This window comes from Cynoglossus semilaevis, chromosome 3, assembly GCF_000523025.1.
Source record: "Cynoglossus semilaevis isolate Cse_v1.0 chromosome 3, Cse_v1.0, whole genome shotgun sequence".
NCBI classification, from domain to species: domain Eukaryota; kingdom Metazoa; phylum Chordata; class Actinopteri; order Pleuronectiformes; family Cynoglossidae; genus Cynoglossus; species Cynoglossus semilaevis.
The window spans coordinates 8495329-8523289 of record NC_024309.1 but is presented as its reverse complement, the minus strand read 5'-3'; the positions used below and the strand labels follow the sequence as shown (position 1 = coordinate 8523289).

Here is a 27961-nt window from a genome sequence, read left to right as displayed (position 1 = left end):
ACAGGAAACACACACCCTGGGCTGTTTATCCCCAAGGGCGCCAAGCTAAAGGAGAGAAAGCCCCTTAATCATGTTCCTGTCCCATGTCCTTGTTATCAACCACGATTAATGAGCTCTCCATTAATGAAAAAGAAAATCAGGAGGTTCCAACCCCTCCTGTAGGAGAGAGAGGTAGGAAGGTGTGTGTGTGTTATTGCTCTCCTGGCGCAATGACGTCCCCCACCAAGGTGCATTTGATAGCTGTCACCATTATTTATTTATTTTTTGTGCGAGATGGGGGGGGGGTCTGAATGTGTTTGTATTTGTTTACACGTGGCCTTGCATCCAGTATCATGTTGTGATTGTCCTAACTGAAACTCCTGGGTGGAATTCATTTTGCTTTGGTACATCTGTTTCACCTTTTCGTCTGAAGGAGGCTGTGCAGTGTGAGGAGGGCAGAGGAAGGGGAGGAAGGTGAGGGATAAGGAGCGCTTGGTAAGACAGAAAAAGAGGAGAAGCTGAGTGGCAGGTGCAACGGACACCCGGCACAATCACTGATGCTCGGCAAAAACAGCGACAGGAAATCAAGGTTGTCTTGGCAACCTGGCACTATCGATTAAGCATGGCCATCTCCGGGCTCACATCAGAGTCCCAGTGGAAATGATGCTGCGTTAAGTTTCAGGAGAGGAAGAGCAAAGAGGAGGCAAGAAGGGCCGGGGGGGCGGGGGGGTGATGTTGAACAAAGAGATGAGTGAGACAGAGGATCAGGTGAGGATGGGGATGACGACTGGCCAACGATGCGTACCGGTGATTGCATCTAGCACACAAGTGTGACTCCAACAATATGGCTCCACTCTGCTGCTCTTTCCTCCCTAACTCATCATCCAGCTCAGCTGCGTGTTCACTTCTAGAATCTCTCCTAGATTTATGAATGCAAAAACACTTCTCACCGACAAGTCATGTCCAAGCCCCGGGGCCTTCTCACAACAATGAAGGCATTTAACACGACTGTGTGCCTTCATCTCCTCCCGCCGCCTTTGTCCTCTCTCCTCCCTGCGCCTGTCTCTATATGAGGGGTGATGAGAGCACAGTTCTCTCAGTGTTTCCAGGCCATTAGTTCACATTGTGCCCACAGTGATTTAGGGACCCTGTGGCACACGAAGAGTTTACTTTTCCTTCTCTGCAGGGTAAGCAGGTTGCTGTGCAGACCCTGCTCTACACCAACTGATTCCAACTGTGGTACAGTTGCGTAATCCTGAAAACAGAGCTAATCGATACACAGTTTTGGACTTCTGAGGAGAAGTATTTTTAGCTGATGCGGCATTTGGTGTGTTTTAGAACCAGTGATCTCTTACCCTCTCCCCTACCTCCCTCCCCCTCTGGCTTTCGTCCTTTGTCAGAGTTAAAATCCCAGCAGATGTCTCTTTTTCTTTCACCCTCCATCTTCTTACAATCTTCTCTACTTCTTTGAACTCCTTTCCTCACTGGTCAAAAACACCCACTAGGTTCTGGCTTTGTCTTTATTGTAAAAGAACACAATTGGTATTCAACTCTGGGGGCTAAATGCCTTTGCAGTCACCACTGGTGTTTGCTGGCTTAGGCTCACGCCCCCTTTTGACACACACACAGACACTGCATGGACACTTGGTGCAAGTCTAACAAAAATCACCTTTCTACCTACAGTACAACAACCACACTGAGCCATGCTTGGTAGCATAGCTAGCCACCTATGACCAAAGCCACCAAACTACTGAAGAAAGATACTACTGGACTCACTCTCTTTATTTTGGGTCCGATTTGAATTATTGCAACTAAGATTGATGAGATTTAGTGTTATCTTCACCTTAGAACAGTACACTGAACACTCCCTGTAGCCAGTGGAACACAGAACAGGCCTCTGTCCTGCCAACATGTGAGTTTTACAGCCTATTTAACCCATAGACGTCTAGTACTCTCTGTGTATCACCAGGGTTTCATTTAGAGTACTTACTGTCCCATTATTGCTCAGACACATTAACAGAATGATTCGACAGAAATCCTCGTAATGGCTGTTTAAAGTGGATATCATTGCTACCGTCATTTGTGTTTGTGTACAGTTCAGAAACAAGCATTAGCTTCTTTGTCCTTCATCTCTGAAGTTGACCACTGCAAATAAGTTCAGACTGGACAACATTTCTCAGGTGATTTTTCCATATCCTCAGTTTTTTTTACCAGGCAACATCAGGTATCAACAGCAGCTTAAGTCAGCAGTCGCGTTCTGCAAAAATCCATCAGTATATTGATCCAGTGCATTGAATGAAACAAGGCAAAAGGTAGAACACAAGAAAAGTACAGTACATAGCCTGGAGTGATGTCATAGAAGACAGTGGGGGCGCCTTACATCCCCACTCTCCAGTCATCTCTCTTTATTTGGGGCTATTCTGGGCTGAACTAATGTGGCGGCGATGCTGCGTGCTGAGTGAGTCAGCGGTCATTATGGCGTGCAGACAGCACTCTGCCGGAGGCCGCAGGAGCCAGTCAGTCTAATGATGAGGCCAGTGGAGTGCTGGAGACCTGAACGCTCAGGATGTCCTAAAGCTCCATCCAATTAGCTTCTGCCGGCACCGCCCATTGTCACCGTTACTTAGACCGCGCCGGACAGCTAAGGGCGGAATACCCATTCATCTTACCTCGCAATATTAATAAAGTGCCTCTCCTCAGTGGCAGCGTTGCAAGGTTTCTGACATCTCTCTATAAGACTTGATCTCATAACTGTGTCAATTGGAAATGCTTTCAGTGGATCTAAACTGCATCATTTGTATGTAACGTGAATAGGAAAAATAGTCAGTGTAATAACAGGCCGCTTGCATGTGCATGACACTGCTATCTGTAGTAACTATCATATAACTGACCTGAGCCCTGGGAGACAGAGATAAAGAAAGGGCGAGAGAGAAAAAGAGAGAGGATGAGAGAGTTTAAAAGAGAAAGAGAGAGGGAGGGAGTGCTCAGCCACAGTCATCCTCCCCTGGGAGAGACGGACTGAACAGGAATGTAAACATGGCAGCTAAATTAACTGCAGTGTGAGGCACAGAGAGAGAGAGATAGAGGACAGGGAGGAGACAGAAAAAGAGAGAGTGTCAGGATCACTCACAAAGAAGGGCAGACTATTACAAGCCAGATCTTTGCAGTTTGAAGTGGAATATATCTCAGGGTAAATGTTCCGGAGCAGGACAAATGCAATAAAAGCAGATTTTCTCTGTCTATTAGCTGGCAGCGGCTGTAATCAAAGAATTTAACCTGGGAGGGAAGGATGACATCCACCGTGCACCGAGGCTGACAAGGACAGCTCAGCATTCCTCTCCCTCCCCTCCTTTTAACACCTTATCTCAACCTCTCACTCTAAAATAAGATGCACTCACACCATGTCACATGGCACCAGCCATCACACACAGCTCCTTAAATACGTCCTGGATTTTAAAAGCTTCAAAGTGCAGGTACTCTCTAGGTTTGAGAATACAGAGTTCTGCCCAAAATAAACTTTATTATAGTCAATGTTTAGTGACTCAATTTTGTATCTCATCTGTCTCGGCTGGGATGCGATTGGTTGACATTTGAAAAGCAGTTGAGATTGAGTTTTTTGTCCACTGCAGGCACCCGTACTGTAGTTGTTATTCAACTGGTACCAGATCAGCCGCAGAAGGAGCTCAAAAAGCTGCTCTTGTCATTTGTGGCGCCCTGAGCTCCGCCCTCTGTAGACATGTCGTCCTCCTAGCTTGTTTTGATCTGGCGATCTGACTGTCGGGCACAGGTGCTGCCAGCTGCTGCCGTGAGGTCTTCTACTCAGTTACCCAGGGCAGGTGGAAGCCATTATGACTCTGTCTGTGGTAACAGACTGGCACCTGCCATCCCGCAAAGGGCTTTGCTCTACTGTCTCCACATTGGGTATCAGTGGATACCTGGCAACAGAGTAGTGGGCATAAATGGGCCACCCTGCCACAGTATCCCGCCGATGCCATTCACTCCTAACCATTTGGAAGTATCAGCTTTTTTCTCAAAGGCACTGGTTAAATGCCTCTCCCTGGTCCCTAGTCCTGTGGTTTGCTTTTTTTCCCTCTTTCATTTTTTTTTTCCCAAGCTGGATCAAAGAGACTGCGGAGGCGTATAGAACCAGTCTCAATGTCAATAAGTAGTTCACTCTGCTCTCAGTGCTTAGCTTGCTGAACACACACACATACCAACAGCTTCTCACAGCAATATTTTTTTACACCATATTTTATCTGCATTTCCACGTAGCGGCCGAACAATCCATCGTTGTACCTGATGTATTACTGTCATCCTTCCTTTATTCACCATCGCTCTCTCCGCCTTGCACCGGGCACAGGGCCAGAGGTGCTAAACAGCATCTTAACCTGGTGTCTGAGACTGGACTCATCCTTTATTCATTCCCATTACAGGAGCATGAGAGTTGTTCTTCCCCTGTAGTAGCTGCTGTTACCCCCCTGCCCCCCATTAGAAAGACAAACGGCTGTAGTGTGAGTCTGCCTACCTAGTCCTACATACACATCTAATGGTTGAGACGGAATGAAATATGCATCCTGATGTGACAGTGACAGACCACACGGTGATCCTCTATGAAGGAATACATACAGGGCAATGTCACAATACTGTAAATGCTGTTCCCTACGTATTTTGGTCCTTTTTCCCCCCCAAGAATGTAAACCTTCTCTCCAGGTGTTTTTTTTTTTAATTCAATTTCTTGTTATGCTCCACTGAGGGTGACATAAGAACCTCGAACAGCGAAGACAAATACAGAAACATCTTCACCAACAGAGACCACACAGATGCCCTCAGTGGTGGCATTCAACAGCTGTGAGAAAAATATTCTTCCAGTGTAGAAAACACACACACACACACACACACACACACACACACCCTATCCCCCTCTCTCTTCAGTTCTCTCTTTCTAACAATATAAGCGCCTTCAAACTTTTCAACCTTGTTTCAGTCTGGTATAATAGAAAAAGAAGAAGAAAAAAAAGGAGATAAAGAGAGAAAAACCTCTAACGATTGGAGCCGAGCAGCAAGATAAAGGTTAGAAATGGCAATGAAAACAGAGAGAAAAGTGCTACACCAGCACCTTTGACTGTGAGATGGGTGGAAGGGAGTGCTTTTGCTCATCGGTAGAATTTTGAGGATTTAATGAGATGGGTGAATGCTAATGTATTTGCGTTAGCTTTGGTTAAACAAATAATAAAACATATCCTGTGTAGGGATCAAGTATTGTCGTTCATTAAAATATGTCAACTGACAGGAGGAGAAACACTGCTACTGCTTCTCATTGGAGTGAGGGTTTCTGAAGTTCTGGCTCTGTTTAGTAACAGGGTCAGGCTCCTTGGTTAGTCAGGGCTGATGTTTGGAGCTAAATGACTTAGTTCTGCATCATCTCCATTCATCATGCTGCATGTTTGTTATTGAGTACATTTTTCCTGATCTAATTACCAATGGGGGTTGAGTCTTGATCATGGACATGTAACTGATGTGGGCTTGTTGTTGGCACAGTACAGTACAGTTCTGTCTGTTAATACAGATAAATAAGAGTGCATTCACACACACCTGGGTTTGTAGAGCGTGCACTGTATAACACTTTTCATTTTAAGCCACGGTGTTCCATGTAATACCTATCTGAAGACTTCATGTACACAGAGTTAATCTCGATCTATAAAAATTGGCAGAGCTAAAGGCCGTTGGCACACGGCCACATTAATGTATTAGTGCTTAACAGCAACATCATTTGGTCTTATTGTTTTATGGAGACTCGTCTCGCTAATGAAAGACTGTTTTGTGATGTGGTCTGGATCAGCCCTGTGGATTAAAGGTATTACAGTAAAGAAGCCGGTGCCTATCCACGGACTGATGTGGCGCTAATCTGTAATCTGTATGGCGTTTGATGCCAGGATTGGGTTTATCAAGCAGATTTTTTTTTTACCTAGTTTTATAAGCTGACAGCCCCCCACTGTTAACCATGAAGTGAAGCTGTTTGTTGATGCAGTATTTTGAAACTTGGTCTGGCATTTTAGAAGAAGGTTAAAGTTTGCCACGCTAGAGGAAATTATATTTACTTGAATTTTAGGTTTCTCTTGATACGTAAAATATTCCTTAACTACACAAGACTTCTATTCTCCCTCATTTCTGTTCAACCTTCGTAACGTGTGCTGTCTGCAGATGAAGTAATAATAATTCTAATTTGCTCGAGCCACTGTGTCACCGTGTGCTTGGTGGAAATGCAGCAGACAGTGGAGGTGTTGGTAGTGACATGTTCAGCTCACATGGCGCCAGCTGCTTTTATTGGACAATAATGGGAGACTGCCACAGTTGACTCAGAGTGACACGGCCGCAGCCTTCCATATGGAGAGGTTTTTTTATTTGAAAACAAGACGTTTAGTGCACATGTGAAACTTCTGGCCTTTTGACGCGATGTTTTGTTCTGTACTGGAAGGTGTCAATCAACCACACCTATAATAATGTACAGTCGCAGCTCATGGAGCGTACAAGTGGTTGTACTTGCTATTACACTGCAGAGAATCAGCCCGTGCATTACTGTAGTACTCTCCTAAGTTTAATGTGCTGCACATATGTCTGTATTTATGCTTGTCACACCCTACTCCAACAATGACGCATTAAAGTTCCCGGTTCCTTTTCACACGTTCATTTGATTTATGCCATTATGTAGTTAGCTCTGCCGCGTCAGTACTAAGATTCAGTATTAGTGCAGTGTCATGTTCCACTTGTTTTGATTAAGCAATAAGGCAACAAAGAAATATGTTCCACAAACTCACTTTTTCTTTGAGTTTTAGCCAGCTAATGAATTAGCGCTGTTAGACCACCAGGTGATAAAGTACTAAAATGTATACTTGCATACAGCTGCAAGTACAGTTTAATACCCGCCTAATGAAAATAACAGTGTGGTTATTACTAAACATTGGGTATAATTTCGAATGATTTATTTAATAAATTGTTTAAATTCTCAACATTTACCTGCAACCCCCCCCCCAAAAAAAACCCAAAAAACAAACCTTTATCATATTAAAGTGCCTCGATTGATTGTATCCCATGCCGGGTTGTTTGCACAATGTGATTTAATAATGATTTACGTAATTAGTCAGTGACTTGCAGCAAAGCAAGGGAAGGATCCATGCGTAGGTGCTGCCCCAAGTGATGCAGTGATTCAGCTGTTTTATCGCAACTCAGCAGTGTACGTACATGAAGTGGTACTTAGCTAAATTGCTAGCTGCCCCAATACCGGAAATCATTCAGTTTATTAGATGGCGTGCTAAGCATTTATAGAACCGTTGGAGACGTACAAACTATACAAAAGCCATATTAACATATAGCAAAGCCCCTTTTACCGCAATGGACTTTTGACACTTTACAAATTGAAACAGTATTAAGACTACACTCCTAAAAACCCTGTATATACATCAAATAATATATTGCATTTATATGTACAGCACAGAATAAAATCAAAATCTATATGCTCATGTCGATAAAACACTTTTGTATGTCTCACTTTGTATACTCTTCCACAGAGTGTGTAAAATACGTGGTTGTGGATCTCTGTCAGGTTCTGGATTTACTGTCTCCTGACCTTTGTATGTATTGAGGAACAATGTCTAAGTGATTAGTTTGACTTTTCACGGTGAAGCTGGATGACTAATGTCATGTGTTGAGCAGGTGACCACACAGATTAAACTCAGCTTGTCGTCTGGTATCACCTGTTGGTCATCAGCTGATTGTTTCGTGAGTCACATGCTCTCTGGCATAACGCAGTCAGTCGAGCTTCCTCTAAAGGAGCCACCGTACCGTCTCCCCTGGAAGGTACTGGAACTGTCGTGTCAGCACTGAAGCTGGAGCCCTTCAACTTCCTCCTACTCTTGAGATAAAACTTCCCCTTGTCTGCAGGGCCTCAGCAAGAGAGTGTGTGGAAATACACTGCAGTCTGCCCACTGCGGAAAAGATAAATCTGGTATTAATGAAAACTGAAGCTAACTGTAAACAAGGCCAATGCTAGCTCCTCCAAATACATAAGTATTCCACGCTGCTTTAGAGAGCCATTCCTCTCCGTTCTCTCTTGTCTACTTTGTCCCTCCCTCTCACTGTTGATGTCCAGTTGGGGCACCTGGGAGGAAGCAGCTGTAGGTGGTGATTACAGTTCAGAGACTCCAAAATAACCTCTTCTCCTCCCCACTTGTGCTCTCCCTCAGCTCAGTCCTCCTTGGCCACCCTCTCCTGACCTTCTATTCTCTGAAACAAACGCAATAGTCCGTTTAACGACTGTGGGACGTTTCAGGTTTAGGACCAACGAAAGAGGAAACTGAACACAAGTAGAGTTAAACTGCTCTAAATTAACTCTCTCTGTTTTTGTTTTGTTTTTTTTAAAAAAAACCTCAGCCGGGTTTCATTAGTGTCTGTTGCAGCGTGTGTGTATGTGTGTCCTTTCTAAATAAAGTGACTAGTATACACCGCCTGGCTCATCAATATGAGTGCAGGTGGGTTCATCTCATACAGATGAACCCAGCATTGAATAATATTAAGCCAGCATTACTGCATATGAACTCCCCTCTCTCCGCCCACACAGTGTGTTTGTGTGTGTTTGTGTGTGTGTAACCGTGTATGCATGTGTTGACTGTGCCAAAGCTCCCATCAATCACACGCCCAGTACCTTTCAGTGAGCCTCACTGAGACACTAACGCATGCACACTCACACTGAGTTTATTAAAAGCCAGTGTGTTATCACAGATCTGTCTGACAAAAGCTCCACACACACACATGTACACACACACTCACATTACACACTCATCAGCACAAGCGCTACAACCATGGCGGTGGTGTGACCAGAGGAGCCAGTCCTTGGACAGAACTGTCTTTCTTTCCTCTTCCCTTCGGCCATTGAGCACATCACCACAGCTGAACAGCGAGGTCAGTGTGCAGGGTCACGCGCTGCCCAGTGGAATTCCCCCTGAACTGCAGGGAGCTCACAAAGGCAAAACATGTCAGTTGTTTGACCCAGTTCAGATACCGTAGCGTCACAAGAGCGAAATGCGAACACACTAGGACCACTGTACTAGCTCTGGTGGGATCTTATTGTTCCTCTACTGCAAACGCGGTACACAGGCTACACACTGTGACAGTAACGTGGATGGGTTTGGCTCTGGAGCAGCAGATAGTGTTATTGTTTGTCTTTCTGTAAGAGTCTTTTTCTCTAGGAACTTTCAAAAAACGGAAACACTGTTGTGCAACTCAACTGTACCTACAGCAGGAAGGTACAGTGATAAAAGGGCAGAAACAAACAAACAGGTTAAATAAAATAAATAGTTCTTCTTGAGTCTTTAGGACTTGACATGTCCCAGAAAACATTTGGCTTTTCCCTATTACATGACTTCATAATATGGCTGACATCATACAGAACAGTCCCGAGAGTTCAGGCCAATTATTGCAGTATGCTTGGGTAATCGAGGTTCCGCCCTCGCATACGAGTTGCCCTGGTTTGGCTCAATCCCTCAGCCTCGGGGAGTGAATACCAACACCAGCAAAAAACACCAGTATGCTGAGTGAAGGACAAGACAGCTGGACGAAATGTACACATGTCTCAGCACTATGCGCCGTCCAGTTCCATTAGTCACACATTTCCAACATCTAACTGAGAAGCCGATAGTAGCTTCAACTTTTAGATTGTAGAAGCTTCTTTTTTTTCTTTTTCAAATAGATTTCAACAATTTACAAGACAAATGATGACATTCGTGAGTCCCGCAGCAGCAGACGCAATGTACACCCATTGCTATAGATAGCAGAGCAGAGTGAGAGATCTGAGCCTATCGATTCCTTTAGCCAGACTGTCAATACACCCCTTCGAATTCTGACACATGCGAACTAATAGTCTCCGGGGTCTTTGGCAACCAAACACATGCCCACGCACCGTCCCAGCACCTCTGGGTGTGATGGACGAACGGAGGCCTGTCGATACCTCAATACGTGACGACCGGCATTAACCTGCTGTCTCAGCCGTTTCATCAGTCTGCACCGTGTAGAGGGAGTGCATCAACAGACGTCCTGGATGATGGTTTTGATTTTTTTTTTTTTTACCTGTCCACCCCCATTTTGAGTACCACATATTGGTTATAGCAGGTACAGTAAAAGTACTGAGCTAGGGATAAAGTACTGTTCAGCTGAAGTACATTTTCCTTGTATTTTTGCAATGACAGTAAAGCCGATTCTAATGTATTATATTTTTAATTATCCCGAAGACACAAACGGACACGGGGTCGAGTATTTCTCGCCTGGTTTAGCAAGACAGATGTCCGTAACTGTCCAACCGACAGACTGTCTGTAGTCCACCCTCACGGTCATTTAACAGCAGGGTAATGGTGTGAGCTGTGCTGGTTGACTGCTCTTTGGCGCTGTTGCCCTGGAGGCGGGTGTTGTGGGGAGAGGGGGCGAACCCATCCTTAACACAAGGGGGGGGAAGGCCACTTCGCCCGAGGAGAAAGGAAGGGACGTTAAAGCAGGGGGGGGGGGGGGGGCTGCAAGGGGACGGGGGTGACAAAAGAGCTTTTGTAGATGTAAGTTTACGGCATTAACCCCTTTCTCCTCCCCGCTTCACATGAATAACAAGAAACCAGTGTGACAACTCAGCAATAGCCAGAGGCAGTGTGTTTGATTACGCTGTGTGTGTGTGTGTGTGTCTTGTGACAGAGCGTGGTCAGCTGTTGTTACACTGCCACACCGAGGAGGATTTTGCAGAAAAATGAAGAAGCCTTCGAGGGACATTTCCTCTGCGTGTCAGTAGCACGTAGCCAGAGCACTTGGTCCGTTTACATCGTGCCCACAGCTTCGCTGTTGTGTCCTGACCCCCTGATTACCTTCCTGTAAAACACGCGTGCCGTAATCTAAGATATAACGTAACTAACGTAAAACAAAAACGGACGACTTCCATAGAAGTCAGTCAGTGTGTGCACATGCGGTGTCCCCCATCCTGTGGCTTGTCCCCTCAGTAAGACATCTGTCAAGCAGAGCAACCGTGTCACAACCTGACCTTTACCACAGAATACACATGCGCACACACACGCATGCAGACTGATGACAACACAGCATCAATCGCTCTCACTGTCTATCCTTACTTTTTTTTTTTTTTACTCAATTTACTGTTTCGTCTTTATTGTATTTTTATGTTTTTATTAATTCATCTTGGCCTTTTTGGTATTTATGTTTCCTTTACCCAGCATCCATCTCTTCTAAATTCCCTCCATCTCTCTCTCCCTGGGCCTCTCTGACAGTTTGTGACACTCCCTCCCTGGGGCAGCCATCAGTTCAGATGAGCATTGTATGTGACAAGCCAGCTTTGTCTTTTTAAGCCATTAGCAGACCCTCTCCTCCATCCTGCCAGCGCGCCCTCCTCTTACCTTTTTCTGGAGTTTTCTTTTTGTTAGTGTACATGTCTAGCTTCTAGACTTTTTTTTTTTTTTAAATCAATATGAATCTTGTCACAAAACCAGGATAAACAACTGATGAATGTAAACTACAAAAATAAACAAAAAAAACAAACAAAAAAAAACACTACGCCTGGTGTCCTCAAAGGACTGGCAAATATACACGTGGTCTTTCTCATTCGCAGGTAGGCAGGGTTTAATGGGATTTTCCAGTTGCGGGATGTTTCAGCGGTGTAACTGCCTTCCTCTTCATCAGGCGGTGTAATTCTCTCAGCTCTCTACTCCCCCACAGTAAACTGTCAAGCCTAATACAGGCAGGAATGTCCAGTCACCTGCTCCTAAAATGCAACAGCCCTGTGCTACACTAACCTAATATAGACCTGCGCCACACCAGCAGGTTGGATAACCCCCGATATTGCTCATTGCATATATTTAAACACACACCTCAGTGTGTCTGAGCTCAGCTGTTGGGCTGCTGTCCTCCACGGTGGAAACTCAGAGGAAGTCACTGTAAATGTTATTTTTAACACCTTAATATTTTTCTGCTGTTCTGCTTTACACCTGACACACATGTCTGCACTAAATCATGTGTTGAAGTCTGATTTGCCTCACGACGATTAACTAAGTCGTTAATCTAAGTCGTCGTAGGCCGGGACTCTTCTTCTTGTAAGTCGTTAGTCCACACTGCCTGCCTGAACACACCTCGCCTGGGCGTTTCAACAAACTACAACAGCTGAAAAGGAACGGGGTCACGGCAAAATTTCATTTAAAAAAAAGGTAGAAGCAGGGACGAGTGGTGGAGAAGTGGATAGTGACTCTGCCTTACGACAGGAAGTAGGTAACTGGACATCTTAAATTAACTGTACAGTAGTTTTGAAGGTGAGGGTTGAAGCCAGTACGTGGCCCAGGATTGACCTGTACCAGGTGTCGTTTCACCTTGTACCTGAGTGACTGCCAAGTTTGGCTCCAGCGCCCCCTGTGACCGAGTCAAAGACTAAGCAGTAGAAGATAAATGTGTTTAAGGAGGTTGAGTCTCTGTGTGGGAATTCTGTTTCGTATTGTCAAAGTACAGCCTGCTAATGATGGCTTTTCCAGACTTACAAACCTTACACCTATTTTTAACTGATATTATGATTCTGGAGAGGGAGGGGGAGAAAAGACAAGCTGTACAAACATAAAGGAAGACTGGCAGCATTTCAAACATGTTAGCAGTAAGTGCTCAGCCATCTGGCCCATTTGTATCAATGACTGAGATCGGATCAAGTTGTGAAATTAAATTCTGTGTTCTGACAACACACACAACACACTCGACACTTTGACCTGCCTATTAAAGATGACGAATGACGGCAACACCTCTGGATTCATTTGCCCGTTGTGCGGCCTCAATGCATGCGTGGATGGGTTTCACTGTGCGCTGACCCAGTCATGTTGCTGTCATTAGTGCTGAAATAAACGGGCTAATGCTACTGATGTAACAGGCTACGTTTGAATTGGTTTAATCAGGTTGGTTGATCTAATTATATTTGTAAGGACCTGAAGACAAATTGACAGAAAGGAGAGACCACCGTTACATTACTGAGCAGCTATCACTCTGCAGCAGGAGTGTGGATGGAGAGGGACAGCAGACGTGTTTGTACACACTTGTACACCCAGGTCTGTGCCGCAGCTTTACTGCGCTACATAAATATTAGTGTTCCTGTTTTCCTGTGTGTGATGTTTTTTTGTTGTTGTTTTTGAACGAGGTAATTCTCTGCCAAGTACACGGTACCTCTCAGGTAACATCAGTGGTAATTGTGTGAGCCGCTTTCACACATTCAGCCCAACAGTGAATGTTATTAGATGTCACCCACTGGAGCGGTACGTGTAAATGCAAAGTACCTCGCCAAAATCAAAGGGACGATTTCCAGGAAGAGCAAACGGTTCTTAAAGCAACAGTTGGTTTTGCGGACGTGTGAAAATAGTTTTGCTCCACAGTGAAAAGACTAAGATGGTGCACGTCAACCTTTGAAACTGAGAACTGGAGCAGAGAGGTAAAAGAGAGCAGGGGAAATCTATTACCTGGAGCCTGACTCAAGGTTTTTATCTGCTGTTATTCAGTCTAAATCTCGAGCCATACAAATAGGATCCATTTGTTACACTTCACATGCACACTAACACCAAAGTGTCCTTCATTTATCAGCTTGAATCAGACTGTCTCACCTTAAATATAAACACGGGTGCTGCTGTAAACTCGGTGGCCAGGGCATTGCTGTGGATTGTGTGTCTCCGTGTGGTATGATCGCACCCTCCGGACTCTACCAGCCCACCTGTCCTTATTTAGAAGAGCAGAGAAGAGCCAGAAGCAGCAACTCTCTGAGGACTCTTAACGCTGGAGAGTGTTTGTCGCTCATCGCCGTGATAGTTCACTCTGGACAGAGACAGCGTTTCTTCCAGGAACAACCTGGAGTCTAGAAATAGTCAATTATCTGGCTACCGTTCTGCCTCAGCAGTGACATAAAATCAGCCCTGATTAATCAAGCGTCAGTGGGAGTCGTGGCAAATCAAGAGCAAGGAAATTATTTGCAATTCTAACGACCCCCCCCCTCCCCCCCGCTGTTTTTCTTAAGACCTGTTAACACACCATGACTTCCTTAATATGTAGTAGTGTCATCCTGCAGATTAAGAGAACAATAGTGCCAATTAGCATTAGTGTTATCATGAAAGGTGCTCATCAGATGGGAGATGAGTGACCCACAGAGGCCTATTTGCTCCCAGGCTGAATTCTCAATCAGCGTTAGGAAGCAGGACTGAGGATCTAAGGAAGAACTACACCTACAGTATGTAACTTTAATTTAATTATATTATAGAAATAAATAAATAATTTATTTATGTAACAAATAGGAGATGATTTGACAATGTTCAGAAATTTTTACTAAGTCGATGTTGTGCCTTGTATCCATGGAGACTATCTGAGATATGACTGGGTTTGAGATATGACTGGCCTGCTATAACATGGTTGTCAGATACTTGTGGTGGAAACACTTGGCAGTAACAACTATACAAGGCTGGACTGCTCATGAAATAGACTCTTGAGACCCCTAGTGCCCTCAACAGCTAACTAAGTATGTGACGGTGTTCTGTTCGGCCTTTATTGTTTGTAACCACAAAAAAAGAGAGACTACAATCCAACACAGAGACTGTTTGAGTAAAAGCTAACCATGAAAAAAACCCAATTGTTTTGTTTTGTTGTAGACACTTGGGTTGACCTTCCTGACTCTGTGGGAGGAAGACTGTTGTTTTAACAAAACCAGTGGCTCTTACTTCGGCGCTGAATGAGGCGCCTTACCTTGAGACGACATACTTGAGGTTTTGAATGGCACTGCTTTGTTTTACTTTGGTTCAGCTAGGTTTTTTTTTCTTTTTTCTTTTTGCTTTGCAGCGGTTGACTTTCATGAGAAAATGGTATTGCAGGGCTGCAAGGGCAGACTCTGTGACGGCAGGGTCTTTTCTCTTTGAGGATGCCTGTGGTAGCTTCACCACGGCCTGCCTGGCTCTAAGCTCCCGATGAGATAAGTGGCGTACCTCAATGAGGGAGCCAGTACCAATGCTAAATATAGGCACACAAGAGAGGTAGAAGTGTGGACAAATATCAGCTGGCAATGAAAAACAACAGCATATCTCAGTCTCCAAAAGCAAAGAGAAAACCAAACAAACAAACAAAAAAATCAGTTGTTCTCTCTCTTAAAGAAACAAACGCGAAAAAAAGGTGTTTTGGTTTGACATTCCTGACATTCCATCCACATGTTCTGTTTGGTGCTGAAGTCCTTCCCCAAAGACCTATAGGTTTTGACCCTGTATAATCAACAGTGGTAATGAAAGACTTCACATACAGTTGAATTCTTTTCAGGTCACTAAGTCACTGGAACCTTAAGGTCCTCCAAACACAGATGAAGATACTGCTGTTTCTGCTTGTCTCTGTGTAGAGAAACACTAATCACTGTCACTGTGGCGTTGTACTCCTGAGTTTTTAATTTCAGGAAACGCTTATTCCATCACATTTATCCAGCCGGTGTCAGGTGACGCAGGTTTAAAATAAGCATCTTAAAAATATTTTACTGAAAAGATTCCAATGAACAAGGGGAATACAGTATGGCCCACGGTGTTCAGATCAGTAACAACACGTCTGCCAGGGATAATGTCGGGCCTGTTTTTGGAGTAACCCTTCCAGTCACCCATGCCTCCACTAGTAACTGATACAGCACAGCAGGTGTCATAACAACACACGCCTGTCCACAGCCGACACACTTCAGCATAGCTGACTTGGAAGAAGAAAAAAAAAAGTGATAGCATTCAAATTTTCCAATCAAGTCAACTTCTTTTTTTTTTTAAAGAAATTTTGATAGATTATGGGCATTGCTGTTTGGATCGTATTACGCAATGCGATGTTCATGCCAATTATTAACAAAATTAAAATATTTTGATTTTTATTCTCTCTGAGCGGCCTGGTAACAAATGACCTATGGTAGTGTTTGTTATTGGTCCAGAATCTGGTGGTTGAGGACCACGTGAGTTTTTTAATGACTAAGTACTTTAAAAAAATAACAAGTTCAAAAAATATAATGTTGTCGGAAGATGTGTCCTCACCCACCAGGTGGACCAGGCGACTATAAATACAACTGTAATTACATACTGTCTATAAGCAGCATGAATCCACCTACTGTGAACGTGAATGGGTGTAAGCACATGATCTGTGGTCAGGACTCGGAAGTTTAATGGAAGCCGTTGCCATGGTTACAAGCCATTATTTTCCCAGGTGTTCAGCAATCTGCAACCTGTGTAGCAAAGTAAACTTTCAGACGATAGCCCTTCACCTCCTCCACCTAACAGCACTTTCTCTCTGTGATGCGTAGGTGTCGCAACTCCTGTTGTGTGCTAGCATGCTAGCGCTAATGAGGCCAGCTGTCCAAACGCTCAGCCGGTTAGCCAGAAGGGATTGCAGGCTTTGTTGATGCTAGGTGTTACATCTCCTGTTGAAACACACACTTTTGTTTCAACACCGCCAACCATTTGGCACAGGAAGACCATCTCTGTTCTCACTCCACCATCACCACCTTCCACTCTTTACTCCTCCTCTCACCCAGCTCGCTGTACTTTGCTCGTCTCATTTATATTATCTTTCTTGTAATTGCTACCTTCTGTCCGCAGACAACAGCACATTGATTTTCTCTCTACAGCTTTATAGGTGATCACACTGGCAGTGTGCAGAGTGGCCTGTGTAACCGCTGACCTCAGCTCCACACCTGAGTGGCTGTGGCCCTAAACGGTCTCTTCAACTCGTCCTAATGCACCTTCTTTTCACAATGAAAAGTTGCACCGAGTTTCGCTGACAGAGAGCATGCATCACGTCGTGCAGCTGCTCTGACAGAAAAGGAAGGTGGAGTAAAGGTGAATTCGGTATTTTGGATGAAAAAAATAAGAGCGAGAAAAAAAGAACTGCAAAGATGTGTAGATTCATCTTCACAATTTTTGACATCTTTTTAAAGGCCCCAGCAAATGTTGATCCGTATAGGATTAAAGGTGTGGTGCTACCATATCATGGTTGAGTATATTGTAATATATCAGATATATTATAAATAATAAGTAGAGTGAAAAATAGTTCCAAAGGAGGGAAAGGCGATGAGAATGAAACGGTTCACGATGAACCCCGATAGGATTTTGCAGCTGCATCACAGTGGAGCTGACCCTGCAGCGACTTGCCAAATAACAGAGCTTCTCTCTCCTCCTCCACCACCTTTCATCCCTCCACCCCCACAGCTCTTCCCTCCCACCTCCCCCTCATCTCCTGAACCTTGTACGTCTTACACAGTCTGTGAGAATAACAGTTGTAATGGCTCACCCAAGACAGAGATTCGGGAGGGAGGGAGAGGGAGAGAGAGAGAGAGAGAGACCTCAAAGAAACAATTCTCATTGATTGAATCAGACATTCACCACTCTCCCAAATATGCCTTCACCTGGCAAAAAGTAAAGCAGCCTCTTCAGAAAGGCCCATGTGGGGTTGGGGGAGAAGACGAATGGGATGGAGAGAAAGAGAGAGAGAGAGAGAGACTGAGGGGAAACATTCAGGTATTTTGTACTGGCAGTTATTCAGTGGGTGAATGGAGGTGGTGTGATCGTGCTTTGTCTAGTGTGTGATGTGAGATGAAGTAGGAGAGGCAGTTTCATTGCTGCAGCTCTCTGCTGACTGGGCGGCTCTCATGGGAGGAATGATTTGGCCTCTGAGAGGAAGTGTAGCTCCGAGTTGGAACGGAGAACTGGAGGAGAGTGCAAGGCAGAAACCGTAGGAGTGGGTGGAAGTAACACAGGTGAAATGGATTGAGAGACCGTGGCCACATAGCTCACCCCTCGTCTCCCCCCGCCACGCACACACTGACATACAAGCACGTCTGAAGAAGACAGTCGTTCAGGAAAATTTACTCCCTGTAATAACCCTCTCTGTAGGTTGGCTGTCTCTGTGTCTCCTGGCTCCGTCAGCCCATAACACAACTGACCAGGTCACAAAGACTCCCACTCACACACACACACACACACACATTACATATTCACACAGACAACTGGTGCCTGCATTCTAACGGTCTCACACACTGGCCCTGTTTGTGTTCCTGCATGGGTGTGAATCTCTGCAAAACAAATGAAGAGCCTGTGTTGGATCCAAATTTTAATTAAAATTTTATGTGCATACTTTATTATGCATTAAAGCACAAAAATGGTCAGTTGCATTATTTTAATAGCTTCCCTTTATTGTTGTTAGCGCCTTAGCTGTCCAATTTTCTCCCACTTTAAGAGCAGCACTTTGCCTGTGGGGATCATTTAGGTTTCATCTAATCTACTGAAGTTGGACCATGATGTACTTAATTGGTGTTTTCAGCTAACTTGACCCTCCTTTCAGCCATTTACTTTAATAGTTTTGACATTTAGTGTGTATTTAACCTCCCAGACTCTTGGCCTTCCACGTTCTCCGCTCATAATCACGGAGCACACACGATAAAGTATACCTCCCATTATCTTTATTAAGGATGAAAACACAGAAAGTCTGCTGTCTGCTCACTTTTCCTTTCCAGAGGAATTAAAGAAGAGTTGCGCGGTCTGACAAAGTCATTCTAACCTGTGTCCTCCTCTTCCCCTTCTGCAGTCACTAACTACAATAATGTGGTGGAGGGCGGCTCAGAGTCCGATGATGAAGACAAGCTGCACATTGTGGAGGAGGAAGGCGCCCTGGCAGACGGAGCCGACTGCAACAGCACCCTGCCAGATGAAGAGCATCCCAGGGAGCCCTGCTGGAACCGTGGTGAGAATCATGCTTCAGGGTTGCACTGTTATACGTGTTGCTGAATCACGTCTGCTCTCTCCCATCCATCTCCTCAGACAAGGCTGTAAAAGCCGTAATCCGCCCACTAGTGTGATGCCCAGTTTTTCTGTATTCTTTACTCTGGTTTTTGAATACATACAGATGGGAAGTAGGGTAATTGATGATGCTAATCTGACTACAGTCGAATGTGGTCCTGTGATTGACTAGTGAACTGTCCTCCGCCCTCACACCATGACTTAGTCATAGCCTCTAACTCCTTCACAACCCTACAAAAGGATTAAGTGATAGAAGATAAAAAATATATATATATAATTCCAAATGTCTTGCTGCCTTCTGTAACATTTTAATTGATTGCTAATGTTGCATCTCAACCTGTACGAGTGAAGAAAATACCTTGTTGACATCTGTACACAGTCAAGTACCAGGCTCCGTTTCATTGTGAAGCGAGGAGCGCAAGGAAACAGGTACTATAGTACAAGCAGTGCATATGCAACCCAGGCAGGAAGTGCGATATCAAACAAAAGACAATGCCAGCAGAGCGAGAGACCTTCAAGTGCAGAGGACTGAGCCCTGTCGAGACTTTTATGGCACTGGTGGGCATTGAAGGGGCCTCAGTGAACTTCTTTTTACCTCAAACCCTGTGGAAGTGACATCATAGGCAGCTCACTTCCACAGGAAGGGCTGACATCACACACAACACACACCACAGATCACCGCACACACACACTCCTCCAGAACAACAGTCGCAGGTGCTGGAGGATGTCGGTGTTTCAAAGCGGGGTCACAGCCCCCTCTCACCTTGCAGTGTTTTTGAGGTACTTTGACACCTTCATCACAGATGTGTTTTTCTGTGGTACGTCTTATAGATTTTGGGGTTTTTTTATATACAAAAATGTACTGCACAGATACCCCTGTGTTGTATGGAGGTACTGTTGAGAAAACTTCTCTACACTGAGTTCAAAAGTGATTCAGCCCACACCGCAGACCTGAGCTCTGCGCAGCCAAGTGGCTCCCAGTTCATGCTGTCACCGTCCCTGCTTTGCAGCTGTACCTCTGAGCATAAAGGAAAAGTGGGAGGAAGAGTAATGTCATTGGTTTTGGCCAGAGCCTGTGAACATTAAACACTTCAAAACAGCAGGCTGGCTGTGCTCCACTGTTCTGCCTGATCAAGCATATTTCCTTTTGCTTTCACTCATAAAGCATGCACACACACACACACACCTCCTCGTGGTCTCTCAAGCCTTTATCTCATACATCAAGCCACATCTCTGCTGTCACTCTGGGTTGGTCTGATGAAACACACAGAAAGCCACAGTCCCTTAAACTAACATACTTCTCCCCTCTCTCTCATCCTTCCATCGCCCCTTCTGCCGGTTTCACTCCTGGGAGCGGAGAAGTCTCCGGTACAGCCTTGAAAAATGACCACCACCCACTAATCTTCTCCGAGGCGCAGCCCAGTTTGCTTCAAATTAAAGCCCTGACGCCCCTCCTCCTGAGAATGTTGCGCTCCAAAACCAAAGAGTGGTTTTCAGCACTTTGCCATCTCTCTTTTCAACCACTCCTTTTCTCCCTTTTACACGTCTCTGTCACCGCGTCTCATTCCCTGATTCATTTCTCTTGATTATATGGTATCATTGGCCCCACCGCTCGCTGTCTTTACTCATTCGCCTCTAACTGATTATGTAGTAGCTGAGCAGCCCAGGGTTGGTGCAGTAAACTGTAGCCTCCTCCTGACCCTCAGATAAAGTGAATTATTCCGGTAGGTAAAGCGTACAAAGAAAAAACCTGACCTTTTTGTTCGGTAAGCAGGGTGTGATTACACATTAAAGAATTTAAGGGTGGAGCAGCACAGCTTCCAACAACAAAATGCTGTTTTACTTTTTACTGTAAAGACCAGAGAGGATACGAAAAGATGACTTTTGAATTTGTTTGATGGACACTCGTCTACTACTGTCTGCCCACAAGACTTTTAGTTTCTAGCGGATGCCGGTTCTGATTTGGTGTTCTGTAGATCAGCCGCACCAGAGGACCTCAACATTCCTGTGTGTTTTATCTCATTATGTGATGTTATCATTAGGCTGCTCTGTGCACAGGAAAGTGAGAATCTGAAAAGATATGAGCTGAGGAACAGCACAAAACGTCACAGACATTGTCTCTCATTCTGTATCTACAGATACAACTTTGCATCTTTGATTGTGGAATTCTGTCACGAAATCTCTTATCAGTGATATGTTTCATCCCGTCTACTAATACAGTCCTGATTCATCACCACAGGAAGCAGTAGGGCCAGAGGTTGACCGGGCCAGGAAATGCATCATGCGAGAGCGGTAAACCCCTGTAGAGATGGTGGGCAGAGAAGGATGAGAGAGGAGTGTGGGAAAGGGAAGAATAGAGAGTAGGTGGTCTGCTGATCCTGATCCAGGCTGTGCTGTATACGGCAGTTTTTCATCGAAATTAAGTATAGAGTTGAATGGAAGTAAAAAAGTGTATCATAGAAGCTGCAGAGGATATAAGCCATACTGTGACGGAGGAAATCACTTTCAAGGGTTGATGAGGAATCATACAGCTTGACTTAATAATGTCATGCAGTTTCATATTGATTGCCCTTTTAACACACCTGACCTCTGCAAAGCTAATGTGCACATGTATAGAGGCATAAACCTAAACAGTAGAAGCTGTTTTTTGGTTATTTTCGCACTTGTGACCCACAGCTTTATTTCCAGGAAAAAGGATATACTGTTTTTTGGTGTCTTTTTTTTTTAATGCAATTTCTTACCCCAGCACTATGTGGCCAGAAATCTGGGGCTAATTTCACATCCCCGCCTCAGCACGTAAAGGTCTGTGTGGTGCTTGTAATGTCCGGGGAAATGTCTGACAACAGTCTAACACAACGCCACCAGGTCATGAACCCTATTTTTTCCTGGCTTCCAGCTCAAAGTCAAAGTCACACGGAACGCCATAAAAAACAACAGACTGTGACATCACAGCCATCCAACAGTAACCCACACTTAACACACAATATACAAATATAAGAAAATAGTAGTTATAGTTTCAAGATAAATATAAAAATAATTATATAAACACTTTCTCAAATTATCTCAATCAATCAAGGGCTACGGGAAACAGTTAGCCTAGCTTAGCGTTAACTTAACAGTTTCATTTATTCTGTGTTAACTTATCACAAACGTCTTATCAACGTTACTATAAAGTTGAAGAAACCCATATGAGAGTCGGTGACATTTTTATGATGCTTCTTTAAAAGAATGCATGTCCGTATTTTTTGGAAGTACTCTAACATTAGGCCGTTTCTAAGAGGCTAAAACATGAGACAAACATCCTGTGGGCTGTTGAGGTCATGGGAAACAGTCTACTATGTTGAGAATTCCTAATTTTGACATTCTCAGCACCTGCTGCTGGCTTTTGGTGGACTCACACAGACACACACACACCTACGCAAAGAGACAACTGTTCTCTATGGTTTTATCTCTCCCTGGTTTGTTTGAGGGTGGGAGGTTTCTCTGAATGCTCTCTAATATCCATAGCAACAAATGACTAGGCCCATATTGTTTTGTGGCTTTATTAAGGTGCACCAGAGGAAGTCGAGCGCGGCCGTGCGTAACAGTACTGGAATTCTCTGTGCGTCCGTGAGTCATGAAGTGCTACACCTGTTCCCGTCTCTGCTGAGACCACAGCTGGCCCCGTCTTTCAATGCACACAATTCACAAAAGAACAATTCTCAAATCCCCACTTATCGGGGAGAGTGCTGAAAATCAGTGTGTGAAACATCTGCCTTGCAAACACTACTGGCACGTTACCCACAGTAGCCTAACTTCTGCTTCTGCCTCACCAGTTAACCTTGCATTTCTTATCCACGATGACAACACACAGAGACACTAATACATCCACCGAGGCAGAGAGCCGGGTTTAATCAACGACACACAATACTTGGTTCCGGGATCCTATTCAGGAAGTGCTGGCTGAGCAAAGATGGAAGGAGGAAAGGAAGCTTTCATGCATCCTCAGGTTACACTTCTTGCAAACCCTGCTGCTTGGTAATTAGTTCTTATGCCTGCGAGTTGGACTCATTTGATTTGAAGGGAAAACGTACTCACACCTCACACACACACCGGGTCTCATCTGCCTGAATATAACGTCCAGTCAAAAGGCCTTTCTGAGAGCGAGCGTGTTCGTGTGCATACATCACCTATTTATTCATCCCAGTCTCAACAAGTACCTTAGCTAACAGTGTGACAAGAACTCTTTTTTTTGTAACTTCTCGGTACCACATGATTAATTACACGTAGGTGAACATGTCACAACGAAGAGCTCGGTCCGCGAGCTCCGGTTTAGTTATAACGACACACACGGTGACATTATTGGATTATCACGTTTCATATACAACGGTTAAAGTTTCATGCGCACAGCTTGAGATGATAAGAGAGCGTGTAAGTCCTGAAATAACAGGAGAATCAATACTGCCTTTTGGTTGCAAGCATGACTCTAATCAATGCTTGTGTGTGTGTGTGTGCTTTTAACCCCTCACAGTGAAGGAGGATTGCGTGTCAGATGGCGAGGACAATGTTAGCACAAACGCCCTGGTGGAGGAGATGCTCCAGCAGGGAGACACAGCCGTCATTTACCCAGAAGCCCCTGAGGAAGAGCTGCAACGGCAGGGCACGCCTGAAGCCAGCATACCCGACGAGAACGGTAAAGAACCAGACAGAGAATCCATCAGCTGTTATTTAAATTATAAAAACATATGCGTCTTTGGATTGGCTTCACTTGGGGCTTTTTGCAGCGTCGAAATCCTTTAGACATTAGAGAGGTTTTAAAAACGACATTTCACTCTGTCTGAGGGGCTGGTAATGAAAGCACAGGCTTGGCGTCCTTTAAAGGTGTTCTCATGTAAATAGCTGTTTTATTACGGACACAAAGTCCCGTTAATAGAAGTGGAGATCTCTCACAGCCACACTAAAATGCACAGCCGAGAGCTAAGAGTCAGTGAGGTGTCACATTGTTATCACACGTACCATGTAATTACAAGCCCCCCGGAGAGTGCCCTACCTGTTCCTTGTCTCACCTCAGGTGTTAACTCTTCCCCTTTGACACCACTCTCCAAACCTGATCACATGCTCGACCATTTGTAAATTGCAGCACACACTAAACCATTCATGGCTGCAGGGCTTTTACCTGCTCCCCAGAGAGGGGAGGGGCGGGGGGGGGAGAAACTGCAACACCTGAGTAAATTTGTCACGTCCCTGAGAGCTCTGACTCACTGCTACCTGAACGTCGCTCTGTGTGCCTTTCCATTTGGAGGTCCTCACCTGTCCCACATGAGGACTTAATACATCACCTGTTAACAAACTAATGCTTTACCTGTGTGGGAGCCAGGCAACTGAAAACCCTCTGTGCAGCAGCCAGGATCCAGGCAGGTGCAAGTTGTTTACCAAGCTCACTTTTTCTAACACGTGTGGGAGTTTCGGAAGATTTAAAAAGAACTACAGGCAGTCAGAATTCTAAAAGTCTAACTAAAAGTCATGCTTTTTTTAACAAAGACGGGAAAGTGTCACCACACATCAGTCATCAGCTTTCATCCAGCTGGGTACCTTGGTGCTGTTTACCTGAGGGGGAGGGCCTTTCAGTGATTGGTGAAATCACAGTGGAGTGTCACTGTGGCAGGTCATGTGGAACATCAAAGCCCCTACAGTTGACCATGTGTTTCTCCAAGCTTTACTGTCTTCACTATTTCACACTCACACACCATTACAATCTCCTGTACTCCACTCCTTCAGGAACTCCAGACTCCTTCTCCCAGCTGCTCACCTGCCCTTACTGCACTCGAGGCTACAAGCGCTACAGCTCCCTGAAGGAGCACATCAAATACCGACACGAGAGGACGGAGGACAGCTTCAGCTGCCCGGAGTGCAACTACAGTTTCACATACCGCGCTCAACTAGAGAGACACATGACGGTCCACAAGGGCGGACAGGTAAATACTGACAGTCTGGACACACATTAACTACAGATATCCATGGACTGGGCAGTTGATGTTTGGTTTTCTACTACTGCAGTTTCTGATTAAGTACTCTTTACTTTGAAAACTCTTGTAGTTGTTTTTAGTTATGGATCAAATGCAGGAGGTTGTTGGTTTGATTACTGTGGGCTAACCAACTATTTAATAAAAGGATTTTTTTGGTTACCTTCATTGTTCATTTTATTATTTCCACAAAATCAGTTTCCGTGCCATATTCATCTTGAGATACTGCAGTACTAGTTGATTCTAAGCAGTAGCGTACTACTCCGGCTACTACTCTTTTACCTTTTACTCTTACCTTATAACCAATAATAACCAATGTAACCATCCCACACAGGAGCTGCAGCTTAGCCTCCAACCATGATAAATAAACACGACCTTTTGCCCTCGATTGATTAATGACATTGTGACATGAATTAGTAGTGTTCAAAGGTTGTGTTTTCATTGTGTGTCACACCGAGTGACCCCTCTCCCCCCCCTTGTCCCGCAGAGACACATCACGCAGTCGGGTGGCAATCGTAAATTCAAGTGCACTGAGTGTGGCAAGGCCTTTAAATACAAGCACCATCTGAAGGAGCACCTACGCATCCACAGTGGTGAGTGGTCACCATGGCAGCAGTGTGTGTGTGAATGAACGGGTGTGTGCAGGTCCAGTGTAAATCTCTCGTCCGTCATTATTTATGTTTCATCACGTAGTAACATCCGTGTTTGAGACAAAGCCCCGTTTTTGGATACATTTATTTTTGTTTTCTGTTCACTGTGTCCTCCTTTAACATGATGTAATTGAATTTCTCGTTGCATTATGGGACAGCAATTAGAGCCGGGTTCCCAAAGGCGCCATTACATCAGCTTTAAGCATCATTGAAGCGCATTAGAGCTTTTTCCTGTCGTACCGCTCGTAGCCAAAGTTGCTCGTGTCATTTCATTAAGGCATGGAAATCTCTCTCTCTCTCTCTCTCCCGTCCGTTTCTATTTCTCCCTCTGTTTTTCACGCAGGAGAGAAACCGTACGAGTGCTCCAACTGCAAGAAGAGGTTCTCCCACTCAGGTTCATACAGCTCCCACATCAGCAGTAAGAAGTGCATCAGCGTCGTCTCAGTCAACGGGAGACCTCGCTTAGGGAACGCCAAAGCCCAGACCCAGGTTCCATCATCAGCGCTGCCTACACCACCGTCAGGACTCCGCACTCAGATTAGAGAGAAGCTGGATCACAGCAAACCCCTACAGGAACAGATTCCACTAAACCAGATCAAGACCGAGCCTGTGGATTACGAGTACAAGCCGGCAGTGATGACGTCCCCGCCCGTGGCCGCCATGAATGGTGGAGTTTTTAACGGAGGTGCTGCCGCTCCTCTTCAAGGCACAGTGCAAGCTGTGGTTCTGCCCACAGTGGGGCTGGTGTCGCCCATCAGCATCAACTTGTCGGATCTGCAGAACGCTCTCAAGGTGGCAGTGGATGGTAACGTCATACGTCAGGTGCTGGAGAACAACACCAAATGCCAGGGGCAACTGAACTCTGGGTTAACCACTGGAATGCTCCCCCCACAGCAGCAGCTCATCTCAGCCATCAGTCTGCCCATCGTGGGACAGGACGGAAATGCAAAAATCATCATAAACTACAGTTTGGATCAGGGCCATGTTACACCCCAAAACCTGAAGAAAGAGCCCGACTCTCCAGGTCAAACCACCACTGATACCTTCAAGTCCCAGAAACTCCCAGAGGACTTGACGATGAGACGGCCCAGGTCCAATGAAACGAAAGAAAAAGAGGAACTGACCACTAATAGTTGTCTCCTGTGTGATAACTGTCCCAGCGGGCTGGAAGGACTCCATGCCCTCAAGCACTGCAAAAAAGAAGGTCTTAAGATGAATGGAGTCGGCCTGGGGAAGTCTGAGTCTGCTGTGGCCGCTCTGTTGTCAGAGGGAGGACTCTGCAAGCAGCCCAAAAACCTCCTGTCCCTGCTCAAGGCCTACTTCGCCTTAAATGCAGAACCTAACAAAGATGAGCTGGCCAAGATCTCAGACTCAGTCAGCCTGCCAGTGCACGTGGTTGAGAAGTGGTTTGACAAAATGCAGGAAGGACAGATATCCCTGGGTGCTCCGACGCCTCCCTCAGAGGAAGAGGACGCCTGTGAAGCTAACAGCGTGGTTTCACTGGTCCCAGGGAAGGACACGTCCACTAGGATTTCTTCAGTGACCCAGGGAAGCCCTACAGAGGCATCCCCAGCAGAGGTCAACGGCGCCCACCGCTCGCCGGCCTCCTCCTCTCCACTCAACCCCAGGGCTGCTAGTCCAACATCAGCTCAGCCGGCCCCGGGCTCTGAGGGACCCCTTGACCTGTCACTGCCAAAGCCAACAAGAGAGGAGGTGGAGCAGACGGTGGCCAACGCCAGCATTTACTGCTCGCCCTCCTCCCAGTCTACCAGTGAAGACGAACCCCTGAACTTAACTTGCACAAAGAAAGACGCCTTGCCACTCTCAGCCATGGCCAACAGTCCTGTCACACTGTACGCCAGCCAGCCAAGTGCCAAACCCCTCGATATAGTGACCACAATGCAATGCTTAAGGGCTCTCGCCACCAATAACAAACAGACTATACTGATCCCACAGCTGGCTTACACCTATACCACTACAGCAAACAGCCCTGCAGGGACAGAGATGCACGAAACCATCCACCTCAATGGAATCAAGGTAAGCAGCTGTACGGCACCCACAACAACTGAGAGCCTCAGTTTTAACCACATGTATAGGGGTCTCTTAAATATTCCCCTTGAGGTATATTTTTTTAAAATTAGTATTATTTAAAGATTAGTACCACCTGCTTACACTGTACAATTACACAGTGTTAGGCTGTGATTTCTGGGGTTCTGAGATCACCTCTGATGTGGCCCTCCAATGAAATAACAGTGGCAGTTTGAGACCCCACATTAGGTCAGTGTTTGTTATTTGACCAAGTGGATTAGGTTGATTGATACCACTCTTACATGTGCTTAATATAAAATCCACAGCTAGTTGCTTAAAAAAGCCAATAAAATCTGAAAATATAATAAATAAAAATAATAATAAAAATGACTTTCTTCAACTCTGGCCAAAGTTGTAAAATCCCCACACAGCTCCTTAATAGGACACCATTAACCTAACC

General features: G+C 45.2%; 1 protein-coding gene across 1 annotated transcript in view; it reads left to right on the top strand.

The window, feature by feature from the left end:
• zeb1b (zinc finger E-box binding homeobox 1b) overlaps positions 1-27961 on the top strand; it is a 42948-nt gene that overhangs the window by 12231 nt on the left and 2756 nt on the right. Inside the window, exons 2-6 of the mRNA XM_008307764.3 lie at positions 18610-18765; positions 23332-23493; positions 24579-24775; positions 25311-25416; positions 25817-27510. Coding sequence (XP_008305986.1) covers positions 18610-18765; positions 23332-23493; positions 24579-24775; positions 25311-25416; positions 25817-27510 — 2315 coding nt within the window. The remainder of the gene's footprint in view (positions 1-18609; positions 18766-23331; positions 23494-24578; positions 24776-25310; positions 25417-25816; positions 27511-27961) is intronic.